The following is a 24488-nucleotide window of genomic DNA, read 5'->3' on the forward strand; positions in this document are numbered from 1 at the left end:
GTTGCTCTTCCAGAATCTGGAAATAGAGGGGTGGCAGCCGTAATAGTTGTATCACCGCTGCTCCCATACCCAAGCTGCTAGAACTGTTCGAATACTAGTATAGGCCACAAACAGGAACAAGGTCAGAAGTCCAATCAGTTGCTGGGATCATTCTTATCTGAGCAGTAATAGCTAGAATACCAAGTCTCATGATGACATTAAGACAACGCAATAAACATCCCTCCAACTCCAGTGCTTGATTACCCATCACCACAAAGAAGTTCAATTATCCAACCCGATTTTTTATTTACCCCAATCCGCAAGACAGACGAGCAGATTAATTGGGATTAATTGGTGGAATGATATGAAACAATGCCTTATTTTATTTAGGTGCTTTGTATTTTAGTGAGCACACGATACAAACGTACAAGCGGTGCGATTTGTACCGGATTTTCTTGCGCTTTCGTTTAAGGCCCTTCCCTCGTTTTGCTTTTCTGGAAGAAAAAAAATAAACAAAAGAGCGAGAGACAGAGAGAAAGGGCAAAAAACGAGAGAAACTAGAGCAGCATGGAGGAAGGTATGGGATGCGTAGGGTGCCTGGTAGCAGAGTTAATATGTTGGGTTAGGTTTACAGGATGAGAACACTCACAGCAGAGATACATTTCGACAAAGGTCTATTCAATGTGGGACAGTAAACTGAGGATAACAAGCAAGCTACACTTTTGGGGAACAGTCAAGGAATCAGATATTAAACACAGATTATGCTGCGCATGGTTATCAGATTATTGGGCTCCTTTGAAACTTCTGATCTATTCCCAGGAATTAACAGGATAACCTCATATAGCTTCCCAGTAACTGAAGCAGACTATATATTCCTGCTGTTTGGTTAGTGTATCCACCCATACAAAACTGCCAAATTACGTATCCTTTAATAGTGGTAGAAGGTTTACCCAGCCTTTCCCAACCAGGCTTCTGTGGAACCCTAGGGTTCCTTCCGAAGTTACTATCTAACACTAACCAAACCGTAAACCTACTGTTTGGTTAGTGGTACCACCCATACAGGACACCCAACTTTCTATATCTTATAATATTGGGAAAGGCTGGGTAAACGCTCTAACAATATTATAAGATATAGAAAGTTGGGTGTCCTGTATGGGTGGTACCACTAACCAAACAGTAGGTTTATGGTTTGGTTAGTGTTAGATAGTAACTTTGGAAGGAACCCTAGGGTTCCACAGAAGCCTGGTTGGGAAAGGCTGGGTAAACATTCTACAAATATTTTAGGATGCGTAGGTTGGCTGTCCTGTATGCGTGGATATACTAACCAAACATCGGGTTTGCTGTTTGGTCAGTGTTGGTTAGATAGTAACCTCAGGAGGAACTCTAGGATTCTACAGAACCCTGATTGGTAAAGACTGGGCAAACATTCTGCCAATATTATAGGATACACAAGTTGGCTGTCCTGCAGCAAGATTGCCATTTGGGTTGTGTTGGTCAAATAGCAACCTCGGAAGGACCCATAGGGTTCTTCAGAACTGTCGTTGGGAAAGGCTGGGTAAACGCTCTAACGACGACAGTTCTGAAGAACCCTATGGGTCCTTCCGAGGTTGCTATCTAACCAACACAACCCAAACAGCAATCCTGCTGCAGGACAGCCAACTTGTGTATCCTATAATATTGGCAGAATGTTTGCCCAGTCTTTACCAATCAGGGTTCTGTAGAATCCTAGGGTTCCTCCTCAAGTTACTATCTAACCAACACTGACCAAACCGCAAACCTGATGTTTGGTTAGTATATCCAATTATACAGGACAGCCAACCTATGCATCCTATAATATTGGTAGAATGTTTGCCCATCCTTTACCAACCAGGGTTCTGTAGAATCATAGGGTTCCTCCTGAGGTTACTATCTAACCAACCAGGGTTCTGTAGAATACTAGGGTTCTTCCTGAGGTTACTATCTAACCAACACTGACCAAACAGCAAACCTGATGTTTGGTTAGTATATCCAATCATACAGGACAGCCAACCTACGAATCCTATAATATTGGTAGAATGTTTGCCGATCCTTTACCAACCAGTGTTCTGTAGAATCCTAGGGTTCCTTCTGAGGTTACTATCTAACCAACACTAGCGCTTGGTTAGTATATCCACTCATACAAGACAGCCAATCTATGTATCCTATAATTTTGGTAGAATGTTTACCCAGACTTTGCCAACCAGGGTTCTGTAGAATCCTAGAGTTCCTCCTGAGGTTACCATCTAACCAACACTGACCAAACAGCAAACCCGATGTTTGGTTAGTATATCCACTCATACAGGACAGCCAACCTATGCATCCTATAATATTGGTAGAATGTTTGCCCAGACTTTGCCAACCAGGGTTCTGTAGAATCCTAGGGTTCCTCCTGAGGTTACCATCTAACCAACACTGACCAAACAGCAAACCCGATGTTTGGTTAGTATATCCACTCATACCGGACAGCCAACCTATGCATCCTATAATATTGGTAGAATGTTTGCCCAGACTTTGCCAACCAGGGTTCTGTAGAATCCTAGGGTTCCTCCTGAGGTTACTGTCTAACCAACCAGGGTTCTGTAGAATCATAGGGTTCCTCCTGAGGTTACTATCTAACCAACACTGACCAAACAGTAAACCTGATGTTTGGTTAGTATATCCACTCATACAGGACCCGCCAACCTACGCATCCTATAATATTGGTAGAATGTTTGCCCATCCTTTACCAACCAGGGTTCTGTAGAATCCTAGGGTTCCTCCTGAGGTTACTATCTAACCAACACTGACCAAACAGCAAACCTGATGTTTGGTTAGTATATCCACTCATACAAAACAGCCAACTTATGTATCCTATAATATTGGTAGAAAGTTTACCCAGACTTTGCCAACCAGGGTTCTGTAGAACCCTAAGGTTTTATTTCTGGCCATTATTCATTTATTTATATTGTATAGAGAAAGTCAATGTAAACTATCTGTCCCTGGGTGCCAAATATTCTAAGTATGCCAAATGTATTTCTTCTTTTATTGAAAACTTTCAATGGCTTACTGATCATGCTATTTTACCAAGAAATCTAACAGGAGTTTCCCCGAGACCTGAAAATTATTTCAAGGGTTCCTCTGAGGTAAACTGGTTGAGAAAGGCTGCTTTAGACAATCACAAGTATAATTTGACTAAAATGCAGAGAGTTTACAGGAGATTGCCTCTTGAAGAACAAGAAGCGTTTATCTGTAACCTCTAATTACAGTGAATACATGGCTGCTGCAGAATCAGCTATTCAGAGATCCTGGCGGTTGTCTTGGGGCAGATACATACAGGCCTTTGTACTTGCCTGGATAATACCTGCATAATGTGTTGGAATGCAGCACCTATGACTGGGCCCACATTATACAAACAGGAAAGCTGAAGATAGCGGCAGCGTGACCGCTCCTATCTACTGCCGTCTCCCTACAGTTGTTGTCACGGACTGTGAAAAGTATGGTACTTGGCCAGCTCCTGTCCAGATCATCTTTATTAGTGTGCAAAGTAGGTGGGTTTTGCTGGTGGGAGCAAAGTCAGAACCAATGTCACTGCAGTTATCTCTCCCCCCCCCCCCCTTCCTAATTATGAAGCTGCATGGAGAACAGAGGTGACCTTTCCCACACACGTGGCTGGATATTAATAGTAAGCCTAATAGGAAAAACATCGCTCTTTCTAGAGCGGGGCATTGTGGGACATGCCCTCGAGTAGTGTTTCCATGCCTTGCTCAGACCCTTCCAGCAGGTGACTCTGAGGTTCGGTGTGAACTTAAAGCAGAAAGGCTCAGTTCCGCCAAGTGATTATTGCATCTTGGTGTATATATAAATCTGAGGACAGAAGAACACTTCACAATGAGTATTCACATAAAAATACTGTGGCAGCCCAAGATCTCAAACACCATTTGGACCCAGCAGCAGTGCTACTTTCAAGATATAATTAAAATTTCAATAAAAACTACAGTAGACACAATGGAGGCTTATGGCATGAGGATAGGTCTTGGTCAGCTACCTGCACATGTTCTATGCCTCCTGATTGCACAATAGACATGTGCAGAATGTTTAGTTTCATTGGTAGATTAGTTGGGTTACTAATTTCGTATCGTTGATTTGTATTGGAATTCATTTAGTTCGGTTTAATTTATTCATTTTCTAAGGAATTCCAAATTTTCAGAACGATTTGAATTCTGTGTGAAGAATAGCGGGTTGTTAAGGAGCGAGCCTGGAAGCCAGCTGCCGTGTCCATAACAACCAATGACTCATCAGCGGGTTTCCCCACTGACAGATAAAATGTAAAAAAAAGAATTCTGGCAATAGAAAATTCAGAAAGACAAAAAAAACAAAAAAAATACCAGAAATAGAAAATTCTGAAAAAAAAAAACAAACAAACAGAGAATAGCTGGTTAGGAAGCCAGCCACCGCGTCCTTAACAACCGATGACTCATCAGCTGTCAGGGGGCTTCCCCACTGGCAGATGAAATGTAATTCTGTGTGACGAATAGCTGGTTAGGAAGCCGGCCACCGCGTCCTTAACAACCGATGACTCATCAGCTGTCAGTGGGCTTCCCCACTGGCAGATGAAATCTAAAACAAAAGAATGCAAGCAATAGAAAATTCTGAAAACAAACAAACAGTGGGGTCCCCCCCCCCAATGCATACCAGGTCCTTCGGGCTGCATGTTCTGATAAGGGCCTGTGGTGTGTGGGGGGGGGACCCCACTGCTTTTTTTTTTTTTTTCCAGAATTTTCTATTGCTGGTATTCTTTTGATTACATTTCATCTGCCAGTGGGGAAGCCCGCTGACAGCTGACGAGTCATCGGTTGTTAAGGACGCGGTGGCCGGCTTCCTAACCAGCTATTCGTCACACAGAATTTGAAGCGGTCGATCATTTTTCGACTGATCTGAATTCAAATCTTTCAGAAAATTTGGAATTTGTTAGAAAACGAATATACAAAATTCAATGAAATTTGTTACCATTTCATTTGAAGATTCGGATGTATCAGAATAACCAAAAATGTATCCGAATTTACATTCAGACTGAAACGAATTGCACATCTCTATTGCACAACATCACAATTGGGCTGCCAGTACCCAGCTACAAACCATAGACCTACAGAAAGGGACGCTAGACCAAATGCAAGAGAAATGTAATTTCCTGTCCCAATACAGGGCTGTGTGGTCAATTTCCTCCTGAGTCCATCCAAGTTTTGATCCTGTGCAAACCCCTTGGGGGGGGGGGGTGGCTTTTGGACTGGTTTTCCGTCAAATTGCATTGGCTGTGTTTTATGAGCAATTTATCAGCAATTAAAATTATCTGGGACTCTTTCGTCCCATTGGTCCGGCACCCCTTTACTGTATGTCTATAGCAGAGGTCTTCAAACTATGGCCCTCCAGTTGTTCAGGAACTACAATTCCCATCATGCCTAGTCATGTCTGTGAATATCAGAGTTTTACAATGCCTCATGGGATGTGTAGTTCCGCAACAGCTTGAGGGCCGTAGTTTGAGGATCCCTGGTCTATAGTTTGAACTACTGTTGGGTCACCATTTAGGAAGCCTGGCTGTCTGAGAACTGCGAGCTTAATAGAAATGTTCCTTCGCTTAACTGCACAGGCAAGTTCTCCACACCTCCTAAACAGGTCTTTTTTGGAGTACCCAGCTACAAACAGGTTAATACCTCAGTTCCTGGAGCTTCGTGCTACCAGCATGATGCTGCAAGAGCATTTGGAAGAAAGCTTCAGCTGCACTGATGCCAGGTGGCAAGTTCCAACAGGGTCTATGAAGCCGCCCTTACCGTATCCCCCCTGGGCTCTTATCCACCCACCTCTCACTAAGCTCTGGCTGAAAAGAACAAAGTGCTGGGGACTAGCACTGGGGCCCATCAAGCTGGGTGTTCTGAAGAGTAGGACCTGAACCTTGCATACTAGGATGGAAAATACGCCATTGAAACCACATAAAAAAAAAAGAAAAATCAAAGAGTAATTACAGGAAGGAAAGCAGAACATTATTAGAGCGGTATAGAGATTGTACAGTGATTGGTTTTCCTCTAGAATAGAGAACATGCGTAGAATCAAGAACCATGCTCCATTCACCGAAGGTTAGAATCACCCAAAACCCATCAGGATAGTAGACATTAGGTATGCCGGCTGGGATGATACGATCCCCCACAGACCCAACCTCTACTATACAAGCAGAGTTTGCGAAGCCGAGAACATGAAGATGTGGACGGTATACTGAGGCATAATGCTAAAGTGTATTGTGTGCTGAGGAGCATCAGTCACAATACGCTCAACCTCCCCTGCGCCATTCTCTGGTGGTATATAATCATAAATATCTCATCTCCATATCAATGACCGACCAAGCGCTACAGCAGTCTGTCTATTCATGGACATTATCCAGCTTGGCCCATTAACCTAGCTAGAGGAGCAAAAAAAACTTCCAGCCTAGGAATGGTCAATGACAGGGGAATGACTTCAATGAATACATGTGACCTGAGATACAAATAAAAAAAGTCACTTACTTTTCCTGTTGGCCTTTGATTTCTTTCTTTGGTCTGCAGGAAAAACAAGAAACGATAATTATTTGTTGGGAGAGCTGACCATCAGCAGATGACAGACGGTACATGATTGGTGGGGGGGGGTTTCACATAACACGAGGTCTCTTCCTTACCTGCATTCACACTGGCTGTGCTGCTGGAAACTCTTTTCTACAAAGTGCTGACTGACGTAAGACCTAATTTTCAAGATCTGCAAAAGAAAGAAGGAACAAGTTGTCACTTCTCTCCGCTCATCACCATGGCTGGAGACCTACAGAATGGAAAATCCTGTTCTCAACATGCAACTTTCTTAAAGTCTTAGTCAACCTTTGGCAAAAAAAAAATAAATAAAATAAATGCATACTTGCCGCAAAAAAAAAGTCCCGCAAATGCAACTACATTGCAACCCATTCAGAATACCTACCTGTGCTTCTCACTACCCCCTAAATATGAGTGTAACATAGAATATGGTGTAAAAGGTGAAGTTAGCCTTAGATTTTACCCCCTTCCTGACCAGGCCCTATTTTGCGATTCGGCACTGCGTGATTTTAACGGACAATTGCGCGGTCGTGCGACACTGTACCTAAACTAATTTGACGTCCTTTTTTTTTTTCCCACAAACAGAGCTTTCTTTTGGTGGTATTTGATCACCTCTGCGATTTTTTGATCATGCGCTATAAACAAAAAAAAGAGCGACAATTTTGCAAAAAAAGCAATATTTTTTCACATTTTTTTTATATGAAATTCCACAAAAAAAAAAAAACAAACACAATTTAACATTTTTGGCCAATTTGTTTTCTGCTACACGTTTGGTAGAAAGAAAAAAAAAAAAATCGCAATAAGCGTATTTTGATTGGTTTGCGCAAAAGTTATTGCGTTTACTAACTAAGGGAAAGATTTTTGTCATTTTTATTGTTTTTTTAACGAGTAATGGTGGCGATCTGCGATTTTTTTTGCGGGACTACGACATTGCGGCAGACAGATCGGATCCTTGACTGACATTTTTGGGGGTACCAGTGACATTACTACAGTAATCAGTGCTATACATATGCACTGTTACTGTACAAAAGACACTGGCAGGGAAGGGGTTAACTTTATTGAAGAAGGAGGGGTTAAGTGTGTCCCTAGGGGCATGCTTCTAACTGTTATGGGATGTGGCTTGTTGTGTAACTACAGAGATATACGATCCTACATAGCAGGACCGTATGATCTCTGCACTTACACAGGGGAGAATGACAGGCGGCTTTGTTTACATTAGCTGCCTGCCTTTCTCCCTCTGTAACGGACGATCGCGAGTGGCCGGCGGATATCGGGTCTGCCGGGCACACGCGCGGGGGTGTCCGTGAACGAGCGGGGGCGCGCCTCTGGCGGCGCATGCTCGCCCCCTATTGGCTCGCAGGCGAGTGACGTACCCATACGTCACTTTGCCTGCACGGGGCTGACCGCCGCAGTACATGTACTTGCGGCGCTCGGCAAGCGGTTAAACCCGAGCAATTTCTGCTCCCAATGTTTTTTTTTTGGGGGGGGGGGTGTATATGTGCTAGAAGGCGGTGGGGGAATTTGGGTTAAGAGGGCATGGGGGAGAAAAAAAAAAAAAAATGGGTGGCTGTCTTAAATGCCTGGGCCAATTTTTCATCCCAGTCCGGACCTGGTGGACCTGGCCGACATGGCCGACATGGCCGACATGGCCGACATGGCCGACATGGCCGACATGGCGGACATGGCCGACATGGCGGACATGGCCTACATGGCGTATCATGAGTTGTAGATATAGTAATTTTAGCGGGGGTTCCCTGAGACCGGAAATTTATTTTTAACGGGTTCCTCCCATGTTGAAAAGGTTAGGAAAGGCTGCTTTACACATTCAGAAGTACCTATGAGTGGGTTTTACTATACTGAAAAAAAGTATTCTGTTGTTCAAAAGAAACATGGGGCTTTAGGAAAGTTAATCTGCGTTTCCCAAATAAAGGCGTTAAAAAAAAAAGTTCCCCGAGGTGGGTATAAAGGTTGCGAAGATCCTTTCACATAATACCTGCATTGTGATGTTGTGCCATCCTGTTGGCACACACTCCAGAGTCTCGTCACTGCAGCAGCCTGCACATCTCATGAGTGGCACGCAGGATGGCTTGAAGATGTACTCCACCTCATCTGGGTACTCCTGGAGTACTTCCACCAAGGTCTCCCGAACCTGGCACACACTGCGGTCATATACGTCGATGAAGGGAACCACTGTAAAAAACAAGAAAGAAAGAGATTTAGTCAGGAATGTCCCAACTTTATCATCTGTGATAGAGATAAAAAGGAAGATATTATGTCGTCTGCCAGACAACATGCAAGACTGTCAGAGCCGGCTCACATTAGCGCGACTTGTCAGTCTGACAAGTCGCGCTCCCTCGCGGTCCATTGACCGCTACAGGACCCGTTCTAATAGGAGCGACACAAGTCGCTCCGACTTAGAAAAAGGGTCCTGTACTATTTCGGGGCGACCTCGGAGCGACTTGCATAGACTTCCATTATGTGAAGTCCCTGCAAGTCGCTCCGAAGTTGTGGTGCACAGGGATGCACAAGTCGCCCCCGAAGTAGTAAGGAGTCGTGTCGCCTAAGTGTGAACCGGCTCTTACTGAAAGCAGAACTAAACCCAACGGGAATGCTAACCGTCACATTTGGTCCTGCACTCAACCAAAAATGTCAAACCATGAAACGCCTGGTGTCATAGCTGATTACATGGGCAGAACAATGGCGGTTGCAAATCAAACCGAGGCTAAGATGGCCGCTCCCTTGGCTGAAAAGAATAGAAGGGTCCCTTCATCAGGCATGGATGTACATTGAGCTGTTCATGTGCTGCTCAGTGTACACGACTAAGCTCCAGGAGGCGGAGCGAAAGGCATTGGGCGCATGGCCTGAGGGGATCCCAGGCAGAGGTCGTCTCTGATCATACAACCTCGTCTGGTTATCATACAACCTCGTGGATGTGTGGTACCCAGAATTCTCCTCTTTGCACAGTGTACAAACTTTGCCTGATGAAGGGACCCTTGCTGCATACAGAGCCTCTTGTGTCACGAAAAGCATAGCTGTGGGCATTTTGTTTAAGCCAGAGGATTATTTCTGCTTTACCTTCCTGAAATCTCAAGCAGTCTTGACAACCCTGCCCTCTTTGTCAATTACCGGACACCTCTACCTATCCATTCCAAACTTGCTCATCCATGTCTTTATGGGCCTTGCTTTGTGCACTGTTCTAAATAATTTATTTAATGGAGGGAGGGGGCATTATAGTGTGGGATCGTATTTTCAGGGGTTGGGCTTGGCCCCTTGTGCCTCGTTTCCACTGAGCGGTACGGTACGGTACGGTTCAGTACGCAATTTTTGCTGTTTCCATTGTCAAAAGTTGTAAATGGTACCCTAATTCAAAACCGTACCACTTTTTTGGTACCCCTTAGTTGGGGTACCAAGCACATTGGTACCGTACCAACAGGGTGGAGCAATACTGTTGAGGTGCTGTTGAGCTTAGGTACTGTTGGCGGTGGAAACGCAAGCCTGATCAAGGTGTACCGTACGGAACTGTACCAAACCAAACCGTACCGCTCAGTGGAAACAAGGCATTCGTTCCAAAGAAGGGAACTCTTAAGGCGTCAGCATACCAAGACATTTTGGACAATTTCATGCTCCCAACTTTGTGGGAACAGTTTGGGGATGGCCCCTTCCTGTTCCAAAATGACTGCGCACCACTGCACAAAGCAAGGTCCATAAAGACATGGATGAGCGAGTTTGGGATGGAGGAACTTGATTGACCTGAACCCCGTAGAACACCTTTAGGATGAATTCGAGTGAAGACTGCGAGCCAGGTCTTCTCGTTCAACATCAGTGTTTGACCTCACAAATGCACTTCTGGAAGAATGGTCAAACATTCCCATAGACACTCCTAAACCTTGTGGACAGCCTTACCAGAAGAGTTGAAGCTGTTATAGCTGCAAAGGGTGGGCCAACTCAATATTGAACCCTATGGACTAAGGCTCCATGTACACGGGACGCTGGAAATGGCCGTTTAGGAGCAGTTGGGCGTTTTTTTCAGAAGCCCCTGAACCCATCTACATTTTATATCTTATCTGTCCATGTACACCAGGTCGTTTACAGTCATTTGCAGGCAGTTGCGTTCAGGGACTTTTTTTAGAACGCAATTATTTGCGTTCGAATGTGTGTTTCCCGGCGTTTCAAACGCACAAACGCGTCCGAACGCGATGACCCGCGTTTAGCGTTCGCGTTTTTCCATTTTAAAAGGGGAATAATTTTTTTGACCTCTAGGAACGGTTCTAAAACGCAAACGCCCCTAAACGCCCGCTAAACGCGGGTACAAACGCGACTGAACGGACGTTTCAAACGTCCTAAAAATTCCAGCATTCAAAGGGACTTTTAACAACGTCCCGTGTACATGGAGCCTAAGACTGGGATGCCATTAAAGTTCATGTGCGTGTGAAGACAGGCGTCCCAATACTTTTGCCAATATAGTGTACACAGGGCTTTTTTCCAGCTGGAGTTCCACCACCTCTGGCTCAGGCCCTCTGCTCACCACTATCACTTGTAAACCCAAAAGTCCAGCTTCAAAGGGTGGGCCAACCCAATGGACTAAAATTGGGATGCCATTAAAGTTCATGTGCGTGTAAAGGCAGGCGTCCCAATACTTTTGACATTATAGTGTAATAACTGCCTTGGAGAGTACACAACCTTCGGCCCGGTGTCTCAGTTATGCCACTACAAGGCTACTCCCGTTGGCGCTGTCAGATTTAAAACGGTGAAACGCTGTGATCTGGTTAACGAGGAGCAGCAGCAGAAATTCTCAGTGTCCGTAGTCCTTATAGCAGGGAAATATATCCAGCTACATGTAGGGGAACTAATTAGAGATGCATTTCTCAGCAAGGAGGACAAAGGCTGCTAGTCAAGAAGTGATCGGCCACATGGTGTCTGGATTAGCAGAAAAAATTCCCTCTCAGTTTCTGCGTCCCAGAGTGATTGTTCCATTGGCTGCTGGGATTAGACCTAAAGCCCCTAAAAATCCTACTAGATTCCCTGCAAATGACGAGTGCCTGTTGGGAGGACTGTCCATCCAGCTGGGGGGGGGGGGGGGGAACACGTCCCCATTTCATAACCCCTATAACCTTCTTTTCCAAAGTCCCCAAAGACTGAACACTGTTAGCTTTTTCTGCTGTGAACTGGCTGCTATCTGCGTCCCCCACAAGTCCTCATTTAACTCCTCCTGTCCCTCCCTTCCGGCTCCACCGGCTCTCTGTAGTGGTCCAGCACTGGAGACCACCAGAGCAGCTGCTGGAATGGTGCCCCCCCCCCCCTCTCTCTCTAGGCACTGCTAAAAGGCAGCCAAGGTACTGGAGAGACCCCCACCCCCCACAAAATATGATCCTCACTGCATTTTACTAATCCTGGAAAGAGGAATAATCATTTTCCTCCAAATTACAGTCTTTTTGCATTGGAAGCAGCTGCACTCCTATGAGGAGCCAATGGACCTTATAAGGGAAATGACTGAGCGCTCCGAGACTACAAGCTTTGGTTTCTTTTCATAGTCCCTGGATTATCACTGCATATCACACCAAAAGGCACTGAACTCTTTATATCATTGCATATTACACCGGCAGGCACTGCACTCTACTACTCCCATCATTGCATATTACATTGGCAGGCACCACATTCTCCTACTCCCATCATTGTATATTACATTGGCAGGCACTGCATTCACCTACTCCTATCACCGCATATTACATTGGCAGGCACCACATTCTCCTACTCCCATCACTGCATATTACATTGGCAGGCGCAACATTCATCTACTCCCATCACTGCATATTACATTGGCAGGCGCTGCATTCACCTACTCCTATCACTGCATATTACATTGGCAGGCACAACATTCATCTACTCCCATCACTGCATATTACATTGGCAGGCGCTGCATTCACCTACTCCTATCACCGCATATTACATTGGCAGGCACTGCATTCACCTACTCCTATCACTGCATATTACACTGGCAGGCACTGCATTCACCTACTCCTATCACTGCATATTACACTGGCAAGCACTGAACTCTCCTGCTCCTATCACTGCATATTACACTGGCAAGCACTGAACTCTCCTGCTCTTATTACTGCATATTACATTGGCAGGCGCTGAATTCACCTACTCCCATCACTGCATATTACATTGGCAGGCGCTGCATTCATCTACTCCCATCATTGCATATTACATTGGCAGGCGCAACATTCATCTACTCCTATCACTGCATATTACATTGGCAGGCACTGCATTCACCTACTCCTATCACTGCATATTACATTGGCAGGCGCTGCATTCACCTACTCCCATCCCTGCATATTACATTGGCAGGCAAATCACTCCCCTGCTCATATCACTGCATATTACACTGGCAAGCACTGAACTCTCCAGTTTTTATCACTGCATATTACATTGACAGGCACATCACTCCCCTACTCATAGCCCTCCATATTACACTAGCAGGCACTGCACTCTCCTGCTCACATCACCACCACCCAACACAGGCTACATGCTGCACTTTGGAATTTGCACAAAAGTAGAAGTATATTTGTAGTCAAACAACAACAGAACTTTTCTTTTGGGTACAACGAGCATTCGTTTTTTGGCACTAGCTCAAAGCTGCTATCTAATCACTATAGGACGGTCTTCCAGAAATTTTCAAAACAACATGGCAGAAAGTAAAAATACAAAACAATTCCCCCGGTGTGAGCTAAGGTTAGCACCAGGTGTAACGGGTCAGTAAGCAGGCACTGCACTCTCCTACTCATAGCTCTGCATATTACAATGGCAGGCACCGCACTCTCCTACTCATAGCCCTGCATATTACAATGGCAGGCACCGCACTCTTCTACTCATAGCCCTGCATATTACATTGGCAGGCACTGCCCTTTCCTACTCATAGCCCTGCATATTACAATGGCAGGCACCGCACTCTCCTACTCATAGCCCTGCATATTACAATGGCAGGCACTGCCCTCTCCTACTCATAGCCCTGTATATTACAATGGCAGGCACCGCACTCTCCTACTCATAGCCCTGCAAAAAAGCAGCCCTGGGAAGGCCATAACCACAACTGATAAGAGAATTACATTATGGAAGATTATCCCCTACACCCCTACCCTAAAGATTTTTTTTCTATTTTCCCCATCAACAAGGAAAAAAATGTTTATTCCCTAGATTGCAATGGCAGCCGAAACCTAAAGGAAATGGCCCGTTATTCTATAATCTGAAGATCACCACCAATAATGGTTGGTGGACACATGATGATCCTGTTGGAAGATTCTACCAATAATGTCTCCAGCTGTTATTCTATAATCTGCAGATCATCAATAATGGTCGGTTGATACATGATGATCCTACTGGAGGTTTCTACCAATAATGTCTCTGGCTGCTAATTCTATGAACTTCAGAATTCCATTATTGATTGGTAGACACTTGGTGACTCTATTGAAAGTTTCTAACCATAAAGGTCTCTAGCTATTATTCTATAATCTTCAGATCACCATTAATAGTTGGTAGACACACAATGACCCTAATCGAAGTGTCTACCAATATTGTCTTTGGCTGTTAATGGTTGGTGGACACATGATGACCCTATTGGAAGTTTCTATCAATATCGTCTCCAGCAGTTATTCTACGGTCTGCAGATCATCACCATTAAATGGTTGGTGGGCAAACAATGGCCCTGTTGGAAGAGTCTACCAAGCATGTCTCTGTCTGTTATTCTATAATCTTCAGATCACTCTTGATAGTTGGTGGACACGCAATGACCCTATTGCAAGTGTCTACCAATCTTGTTTCTGGCTGTTAGTTTATGGTCTTCAGATCTCCATTAATGGCCAACAAACACGATGACCCTATTGGAAGTTTCAACCAATAACATCTCCGGCTGTCTTTTCATCTGTAGATCACCATTAATGGTCGGTGAACACATGATGAACCCATTGGAGGTTTCTATCAATACCGTCTCCAGCAGTTATTCTACGATCTGCAGATCATCACCATTAATGGTTGGTGGACAAACAATGGCACAGTTGGAAGAGTCTACCAAGCATGTCTCTGTCTGTTATTCTATAATCTTCAGATCACCCTTGATTGTTGGTGGATACGCAATGGCCCTATTGGAAAGGTCTACCAATCATGTCACTGGCTGTTATTCTATGATCTTCAGATCTCCATTAATGGTCGATGAATACGATGACCCTATTGGAAGATTCTACCAATAACATCTCCGGCTGTTATTCTTTCATCTGTAGATCACCATTAATGGTCGGTGAACACATGATGACCCTATTGGAAGTTTCTATCAATACCGTCTCCAGCAGTTATTCTACGATCTACAGATCATCACCATTAATGGTTTGTTGACAAACAATGGCACAGTTGGAAGAGTCTACCAATCATGTCTCTGGCTATTATTCTATAATCTTCAGATCACCCTTGATAGTTAGTGGACATGCAATGACCTTATTGGAAGTGTCCAACAATCATGTCTCTGGCTCTTCGGATCTCCATTAATGGTTGATCAACAGGAGGACCCTATTGGAAGTTTCCACCAATAACATCTCCGGCTGTTATTCTTTCATCTGTAGATCACCAATAATGGTCGGTGAACACATGATGACTCTATTGGAAGTTTCCACCAATAACCTCTCCGGCTGTTATTCTTTCATCTGTAGATCCCCATTAATGGTCGGTGAACACATGATGACCCTATTGGAGGTTTCCACCAATAACATCTCCGGCTGTTATTCTTTCATCTGTAGGTCACCATTAATGGTCGGTGAACACACGATGACCCTATTGGAGGTTTCCACCAATAACGTTTCTGGCTGTTATTCTATAATCTGCAGATCATCGATAACAGTCAGTGAACATTTACATACGAGGACGTTATTGGAAATTTCTACCTAGAACGTCTCCAGCACAGCTATTCAGTGACGCAGTCATATGATTCGTGACTATCCAACAATGCTTCCATGGAGTGACAGTGTTTCCCATCGGCCCCCCTTCCTCCTGCTGCACGCTCCCCACGTTTCACCAGCTTAAAATAAACGGGCTGACTAATCTTAAACCACCGCAGGCGGGATAATAATAGGAAATAACAATGAGACATTTTATGCCAGTATAGTGAGACCGTACAGTGCATTCCCCCTGTCATAGCTCTGCCAACTGACTAGACCGAGTAAAAGCAGATTACGTACAGTCGGGCAAAAATCAGCTGAACTGAACTGCAGCAAGGATTCTAGAATGGGCAATGACGCAGATATAGGTGATGATCCCCATGCAAGAGAGAGATGCCCTGTACAGCCTACAGCCCTTTCCACCTGTCCAAAATTTCCACAGTTCAGGTTGCAGCATGTGACAAGTCTCTGGAACATGGGATCTGTATGCGGCTGCCCTTTAAGCTGTCGTCCCAGCTATGCCACAACACCGGGAGGGACGGCTTGTCATTGTATAATATTAGGACTTGTCACTGCCCAGGTGCTGCACGTAGGCCTGCATATCAGCAAACATTCAGCGATACGGAGGCATGCACACGTGACGCCGCTCTCTGCTGATCACCATGAATTGCCATATGGACTATACAGAAACAGCAGCAGAAACACTATAGAGGAGCGGAGGCTGACAACACAATTCCCTGCAAACTATACAATAAAATATATACACAGCAATAAAAACAATCCTTACCTTGTGTGGATTTGTGCTCCTTTCCTTGTGTAGGGGCTGCCTGGGAAAGCTGCAGAAAGATAGAGAGGTCAGAAATGTACAACGTAAAAAAAGAGAGGTGCACATTTTAATGGCAACAAAATAAGCGGGGTGCACATATTAGCCACAATGTAAACAAGAGGGGTGTACATTTTAATGGTAACAATATAAATAAGAGGGGTGCATGTTTTATTAGCCACAATGTAAACAAGAGGGGTGCCCATTTTAAAAGGGCAGCACTGTAAACAAGAGGGGTGCGCATTTTAATGGCAACACTAAACAAGAGGAGTGCGCATTTTAAGGGAAATCCTGTAAACAAGAGGTGTGCGCATTTTAAGGGCAATACTGTAAACAAGAGGGGTACGCATTTTAATGGCAATACTGTAAACAAGAGAGGTACGCATTTTAAGGGCAATACTATAAACAAGAGGAGTGCGCATTTTAAGGGGAATCCTGTAAACAAGAGGAGTGCGCATTTTAAGGGCAATACTGTAAACAAGAGGGGTACGCATTTTAAGGGCAATACTGTAAACAAGAGGGGTGCGCATTTTAAGGGAAATCCTGTAAACAAGAGGAGTGCGCATTTTAAAGGGCAATACTGTAAACAAGAGGGGTGGGCATTTTAATGGCAACACTGTAAACAGGAGGGGTGCGCATTTTAAGGGCAACACTGTAAACAGGAGGGGTTCGCATTTTAAGGGCAACACTGTAAACAGGAGGGGTTCGCATTTTAAGGGCAACATTGTAAACAAGAGGGGTGCGCATTTTAAATGCAACAATGTAAACAGGAGGGGTGCGCATTTTAAGGGCAACACTGTTAACAGGAGGGGTTCGCATTTTAAGGGCAACAATGTCAACAGGAGGTGTGCGCATTTTAATGGCAAAAATGTAAATAAGAAGGGTGCACATAATAACAGCAACAATGTAAATAATTGGAGTGCACTTTTTAGAGCCTAGATTGCAGAAATCAACTACATACCAACCTCAAGGACATTTATATACTACAATTACAGAAACACAATATGGGTCTAGAATTATTATAAATTTATAGGTTTACTTGCAATTGATTTATATTATGTTTTACTATGTACTTTTATAACCTACACTATATCCCAGCATCTGAGTATGCACAACATTGACTAAGGGCCTGTAGTTTATTGTCCTCCTAACTTAGGGGCTCTGTTATCTGGCATCGTTTTTCATTCTCAGGAGCTGGAAGACAGCCGGGCTATTGTATTCTGACAGTTGGCTCCTCCGCCTGTCAAAATACATGAACAGTGCCTGCATCTGAAATGCATGTAGACACTGCTTGGCCGACAATCTTCCAAATGACTCCGTCAACAAAATTCAATTGAATGATTTGGTGCCGACAGGACCATGATCTGCTCGAATGTTGGCCAAGTCACCAGGAATCGGATGAAATTCCAGGACTGTATGGTCAGCTTTACTCTGACGTACTCGATATGCAAACTTTGCCCGTGCAAGTGGCTCAGAGTATTGAAGGCGGAGAGTTGGCATAGCAGCCAGATAGTAAGCATTTTCAGCAAAGAGGACGGCAATGACCATCACCATACTAAATGGAAGGTCTCATTCTGCCCCACTCTTCTGTGATTGCCCAGAAATTAACTTCTGCAACCAATCAGGCTATTCATTCTGCATAGACCCAATTCTTTCATTACAACCTATCAAATCAAAGAGTAATAGAGCTCACGAACACTTTTTTTTTTTTTTTTTACTATGGACTAAGTATTTTGTTCTGGAAGGTACTAGATAAAAAGCCAGAATCCCATGTTTAGAGATGAGCATATTCATGTATTTTATGCATTTAATACAAAAAAAAAAAAAGAATAAAATCTTTAAGGGATCGTAAACACAGTACACAAGTTTACGCACTTGATCGCAAATACTTTATGAGCCATCACATGTTTTTTCTGTACTGGGTTCTGGCCAGCAAGATCCAATAATAAATATATATATATATATTTATTTTATTATTATTAATATGGATGGATGGATGACCATTAGTCCCGGTTCACACTACCGCAACTTGTCAGGCAAGTCGACTTGTCAGCCTGATAAGGCGCGGTCCATTCTGTGCTACGGGAACCGTTCTAATAGTCGCTCCGACTTAGGAAAATAGTTCCTGTACTACTTCGGGGCGACATCGGAGCGACTTGCATAGACTTCCATTATATGAAGTCCGTGCAAGTCGCGCCGAAGTTGCAATGCACGCGACTTCACAGTTCGCCCCCGAAGTCGGACCGCCATAGTGTGAACCAACACTTAGAACCAGGCAAACCTTCGTTCTTTAAAGGAATCGGTATTTCAGGATCACAAATCACGCTCTACATCCTTAAAAATGAGTGGATGGGTTAGGAGGAAGAGATGCGAACTTTCCCCATGGTCACCCCGAGCCCTGGAAATAATACTCTAACCTTTTTATAGCACCCTCTTGGATGCTACCCATTTAAAACTGTATTAGCTAGGTGGTAGGAAAGAGCAGCTTAAGGTATAAAATCCACAATGGGAATACCACACACGCACGTCTAGACAAGCCTTTCTCACCCTTTTCAAGGGACCCTTGAAATAAACTTTCCAGTCTAATGGAAACCCCTGCTAAAAAAAATGACTATCTACAACTCATGATACATTAGTGTGAAGGTTAGTGGGAAGAATACTCCTTATACGTGTGGTCATTGGGAAGTATTCTCCCCTTACAGATACCATCTCCAGCAGTTATTCTATGATCTACAGATCATCACTATTAATGGTTGGTGGACAAACAAACAATGGCACAGTTGGAAGAGTCTACCAAGCATGTCTCTGGCTGTTATTGTATAATCTTCAGATCACCCTTCATAGTTGGTGGACACAAAATGACCCTATTGGAAGTGTCTACCAATCTTGTGTCTGGCTGTTATTTTATGATCTTCAGATCTCCATTAATGGTCAACAAACACAATGACCCTATTGGAAGTTTCTACCAATAACATCTCCGGCTGTTCTTTCATCTGTAGATCACCATTAATGGTCGGTAAACACATGATGACCCTATTGGAAGTTTCTATCAATACCGTCTCCAGTAGTTATTCTACGATCTACAGATCATCACCCATTAATGGTTGGTGGACAATGAATGGCACAGTTGGAAGAGTCTACCAAGCATGTCTCTGGCTGTTATTCTATAATCTTCAGATCACCCTTTATAGTTGGTGGACACAAAATGACCCTATTGGAAGTGTCTACCAATCATGTCACTGGATGTTATTTTACATGGGTAACATCCAAGAGGGTGCTATAAAAAGGTTTGAGTATTATTTCCAGGGCTCGGGGTCACCTTGGGGAAAGTTTGCATCTCTTCCTTCCACTAATTTATAAGGATGTAGAGCGTGATTTGTGATCCTGAAATACCGATTCCTTGAAAGAACGAAGGTTTGCCTGGTTCTAATGGTCATCCATCCATCTTAATAAATATATATATATATATATATATATATATATATATATATATATATATATATATATATATATATATATATATATATATATATATATATATATATATATATATATATATATATATATATATATATATATAGCTTTTTTTCCTCAGAATAGGTGCAGGACTCCTCCCTTCTGAGTCACCCCTTGACTCCGTCCCCTATCCACCCCCGAGCACCGTTCCTTGGTTTCACCTCCTACCCACCTCCCAGTACCACCCCTTTTAGAGAATTAACGATAATAAGAAAGGAAATATAATAGATCTAGAAACAATGGACACCCCAGCGACAATAGATCCACCCCTGCAACAATGGACTTCCAACATCAAGCATCAATATAGACTCCAGCAGCATTAGACCCCTCCATCAACAGTAGATCCCTCCCAGCAATGATTGATTCCCTGCAACATGTTACCCCACCAGCAATAACAGACTTCCCCAGCAACAATAGACCATCTGCGCCAATAGATCCCCTCCAGCAGCAAATAGATTCCCCAGTAGCCAGCATCAATAGACCCTCCAGCAGCAAATAGATCCCCTCCAGCAACAAATAGATTCCCCAGTAGCCAGCATCAATAGACCCTCCAGCAGCAAGCAACAAAGATCCCTCCCTCAACAATAAATCCCTCCCAGCAACAACTGACCCACCAGCAACAAAAGACCCACCCCAGCAACAATAAATCCCCATGAGCAACAGAAGACCTCCACAGCAACAACAGACCCCCGTCCTCTGCAAAAATAGCAGCAATAGATTCCCTATTAGCCAGCATCAATAGACCCTCCAGCACACCCTGCCATTACATACATTCAGTTCTGGAGGTGCTGGAACTGCGTTCCCGCTTAAAAGATATATATATATATATATCTCTCTATATATATCTCTATCTATCTATCTATCTCTCTATATATATCTCTATCTATCTATCTATCTCTCTATATATATCTCTATCTATCTATCTATCTCTCTATATATATCTCTATCTATCTATCTATCTCTCTATATATATCTCTATCTATCTATCTATCTCTCTATATATATCTCTATCTATCTATCTATCTCTCTATATATATCTCTATCTATCTATCTATCTCTCTATATATATCTCTATCTATCTATCTCTCTATATATATCTCTATCTATCTATCTCTCTATCTCTCTATCTCTCTATCTCTCTATCTCTCTATCTCTCTATCTCTCTATCTCTCTATCTCTCTATCTCTCTATCTCTCTATCTCTCTATCTCTCTATCTCTCTATCTCTCTATCTCTCTATCTATCTATCTATCTATCTATCTATCTATCTATCTATCTATCTATCTATCTATCTCTCTCTCTCTCTCTCTCTATCTATCTATATATATAATAAAAAAAAATACACTGGATCTTGCTGGCCAGAACCCAGTACAGAAAAAAGACATATGATGGCTCATTAAGTATTTGGGATCAAGTGCGTAAATGTGCGTGTTGTTTTTACGATCCTTACACGTGTGGCCAATGGGAAGTATTCTCCCCTTACAGATAGCTTAAAAGATAAATGGTGTCAGAGCGAGGGAACTTATCTGAGAGGTTCATTGCTCAAGGAACCCCTGGAGAACCCCTGGTTGAGAAACCCTAGTCTAGACAATGTCCACCACCCAGCTGTTACAGAACATGGCGTATCCCGAGACTTCTAGCTGCAGTAAACTAGGTTGCCTAAACCTGAAGAATGTTAAAGAGTATTTCTGTACCAAGTTTAGAAGTGATGTGGGTGGGCTACATCCTTTTTTTTTTTTTTTTGCCTCACCCCTTTCCCCGCTTTACAGATGCCCTGTGTGGCCTTCACAGCCCATGTGTCTGTTTTATTTGACTTTGTGCTTCTGTTGGTTTTCCTATGACCTTGTGATCCCATGTAGGTGCCAGACTGACAAGCCAGCAGAGTTCTATCCTTGCCAGCACTGCGAAATCCTTTACTAAACAGACACAGTGTGTATGTTACTATAGTTATAAATTTACATGACCTTGTTGCTGGTTCCGGGACTGTATTGATTCACAGTGGACCAATTCAATATCAGGAATGTAATCTGTGGACTTGAGAATCTCTCAAAAGGACCACAGGAAGCCACCGTGCGTTATCTCCAGGACAAAACCATCTTTAATGACTTCCTTAATAGGAGTCAACAGCCAAATATTATTTCCTGAGCAGTCAGAGAAAAGATATAGACAAGAATGCCTTTCCTTCTCGGATATGGAAACAGACATAAAAAGTCACAAAACAACGAGATGAGAGAAGTCCATGCGGTCTCTACAATAATTACAAACAGCCGCCTCTTCTCATTTTATGTTCTCGAAATAAAGACAAAACCATCCAGTGAATCATTGCAATATAAAACTGTTTTAAATGGTCGCAAAGGATAATTTAGAAGAGGGAAATGTACAATGCCTACTTTAGCTCCAGCCTTCCTCAATGAAACCGTAAAAAGAGAAAAAAACTTTCATCTAAAAGAGACATCAAATAATTTCTGCAACATCGGAATAACTGTCGAAAACAAAAGAAATGGCAAAAGAGAGAAGGCAGAAAATGTTTAAATATGAGGATATTGTTCACTTCTATTAGCCTTCAACTATATAATAATGGGACTTTAAATTTTGCCTTAAAATGATAAACCACACAATTATAAAGTTATCAAAGTTTTCATTCCATCATATTAAAAATACCACCTATGTGGTGATCATATTAAAAACAATTTTCAAGACATAATTGCAGGGGGCCTTGCAATGGACGGTTATATATAAAGCATAAAAAGTCAGCAGATGTCAAGATCGACGCATTTCGAGAGATTCCCCACTTCCTCAGGATCAAATGACCATGGCTGATACGACAGCTTCTATTGGATTCCATAACCAAGTTTCTCAGGCCTAAAAACATGGACAATGTAAAAGACAGACACACACACTGAAGAAAATCTGTGCCAAATGTGGGCTAATAAAGATAAAATAATGTCAGGTGTTAGATCTAGAAGACTATATTCAGACATGTCAAGTAATCCATAAAGTAAAGTTGACTACATTCACCAATTGAAGTAGAGCAGGGGTATCCAAACTTTCTAAAACAAAAAGGGCCAGTTTACTGTCCTCCTGAATTTAGGGGGGCTGGACTGTGGCCATTGGAAGGAGAAAATGTTACGGCATCAGTGGGAGTAAACAATGGCAAATCTTTGGTGTCAAAGACCAGGAGCCGCGCCCCCAGCGTCTGGGTCAAAGACCAGGAGCCGCGCCCCCAGCGTCTGGGTCAAAGACCAGGAGCCGCGCCCCCCAGCGTCTGGGTCAAAGACCAGGAGCCGCGCCCCCCAGCGTCTGGGTCAAAGACCAGGAGCCGCGCCCCCCAGCGTCTGGGTCAAAGACCAGGAGCCGCGCCCCCCAGCGTCTGGGTCAAAGACCAGGAGCCGCGCCCCCCAGCGTCTGGGTCAAAGACCAGGAGCCGCGCCCCCATCGTCTGGGTCAAAGACCAGGAGCCGCGCCCCCAGCGTCTGGGTCAAAGACCAGGAGCCGCGCCCCCAGCGTCTGGGTCAAAGACCAGGAGCCGCGCCCCCAGCGTCTGGGTCAAAGACCAGGAGCCGCGCCCCCAGCGTCTGGGTCAAAGACCAGGAGCCGCGCCCCCAGCGTCTGGGTCAAAGACCAGGAGCCGCGCCCCCAGCGTCTGGGTCAAAGACCAGGAGCCGCGCCCCCAGCGTCTGGGTCAAAGACCAGGAGCCCCAATGTTGGTGTCACAGGATGAAATATTGCCCCAAGGGCCAGATAAAAAGCAACCAAGAGTCGCATCCTGCCCTCGGAACCACAGTTTTGAAGACCACTGATGTAGAGCAACCATTCTCTACCAGAAGTACTTTAGGGGTTCCTTGAGTTGGGACTGAATGACTTCTCATCCAATGAGGCTTATGTTGTTCCAGGGCCAACGCTTTGGCATGGCACCCTTGACCTTTTTAGCTGTCTGAAGGCGTGAAATTTTGACCACCAAAACTGGTACATTATTTTTTCGCTTACTCCCAATGAATTTAGCAACGCTTCCCCCAAAACCTAAAAATACTTTTAAATGGTTATACTGGGGTCAAAAGGTTTAGAAAGACTGACAGGATGTCTCAAAAAATGAACATTCTGGCGATGGAATAATGAAAATGGTGCTCAGGATCGTGCCATCAAAAAAAAAAAAAAAAAACACAGCATTTTGACTGCGGCACACAAATCGAGTGTTTTCGTTCAATTTTTTACTCGTCCAGGGCCTGCTGTGGAGTCTGGCAGCACATCAAACACCCATGAATATCCTTCAACACAGAATAGACATCCTATGGTGCAAGATAAATAAACCAGCCTGTCAACTGGTTTGAGGCTGGGGTTTGGTTTATACTTATTTAACATGCAGGAAGAGAAGGAAAGCTTGCCTTTGGCTTATAAGTAAGATATACCATGGGAGCAGCTGTTTGCAGTCTCTTGTAACAAGACTGGTATCTCAAGCAGTCTCTTGTGACGAGCATCTCTATTAAAGCAGTTTCTTTCAGGTTAGCAGGTATCAGGGTGAGTTGGCTCAGTCTGCAGTTACAAGTAGGATAATTGGACTGGGCTGCAGTTGCAGGTCAGGTAGGGATCTGCACAAGTCTCTAGTTCAAAGATGAACTTGAGGCTAAAGCCCCGTACACACGTACCG

The 24488-nt window shown here is 43.8% G+C and overlaps 1 protein-coding gene and 1 long non-coding RNA gene across 6 annotated transcripts in view; one reads left to right on the plus strand and one right to left on the minus strand.

Moving 5' to 3' along the window:
* The window catches only part of VEGFA (vascular endothelial growth factor A), a 46770-nt gene that overhangs the window by 6856 nt on the left and 15426 nt on the right, over positions 1 to 24488 (minus strand). For 2 of the 5 annotated variants that reach the window (XM_082251661.1, XM_082251659.1), the window contains exons 2-6: positions 16293 to 16341; positions 8575 to 8771; positions 6677 to 6753; positions 6528 to 6560; positions 408 to 473 (exon numbers count right to left, since the gene is read on the minus strand). In XM_082251661.1, the coding sequence (XP_082107787.1) occupies positions 408 to 473; positions 6528 to 6560; positions 6677 to 6753; positions 8575 to 8771; positions 16293 to 16341 (422 nt within the window). The remainder of the gene's footprint in view (positions 1 to 407; positions 474 to 6527; positions 6561 to 6676; positions 6754 to 8574; positions 8772 to 16292; positions 16342 to 24488) is intronic. The other 3 variants (XM_082251663.1, XM_082251662.1, XM_082251660.1) reach the window with 2 other exon arrangements.
* LOC309551172 lies at positions 845 to 2388 on the plus strand. Its single transcript, XR_014225059.1, has 3 exons — positions 845 to 978; positions 1586 to 1709; positions 2233 to 2388. It is a non-coding gene; the product is annotated as an uncharacterized lncRNA (long non-coding RNA).

Source organism: Pelophylax lessonae (genome assembly GCF_965119305.1).
Source record: "Pelophylax lessonae genome assembly, chromosome: 3".
NCBI lineage: Eukaryota > Metazoa > Chordata > Amphibia > Anura > Ranidae > Pelophylax > Pelophylax lessonae.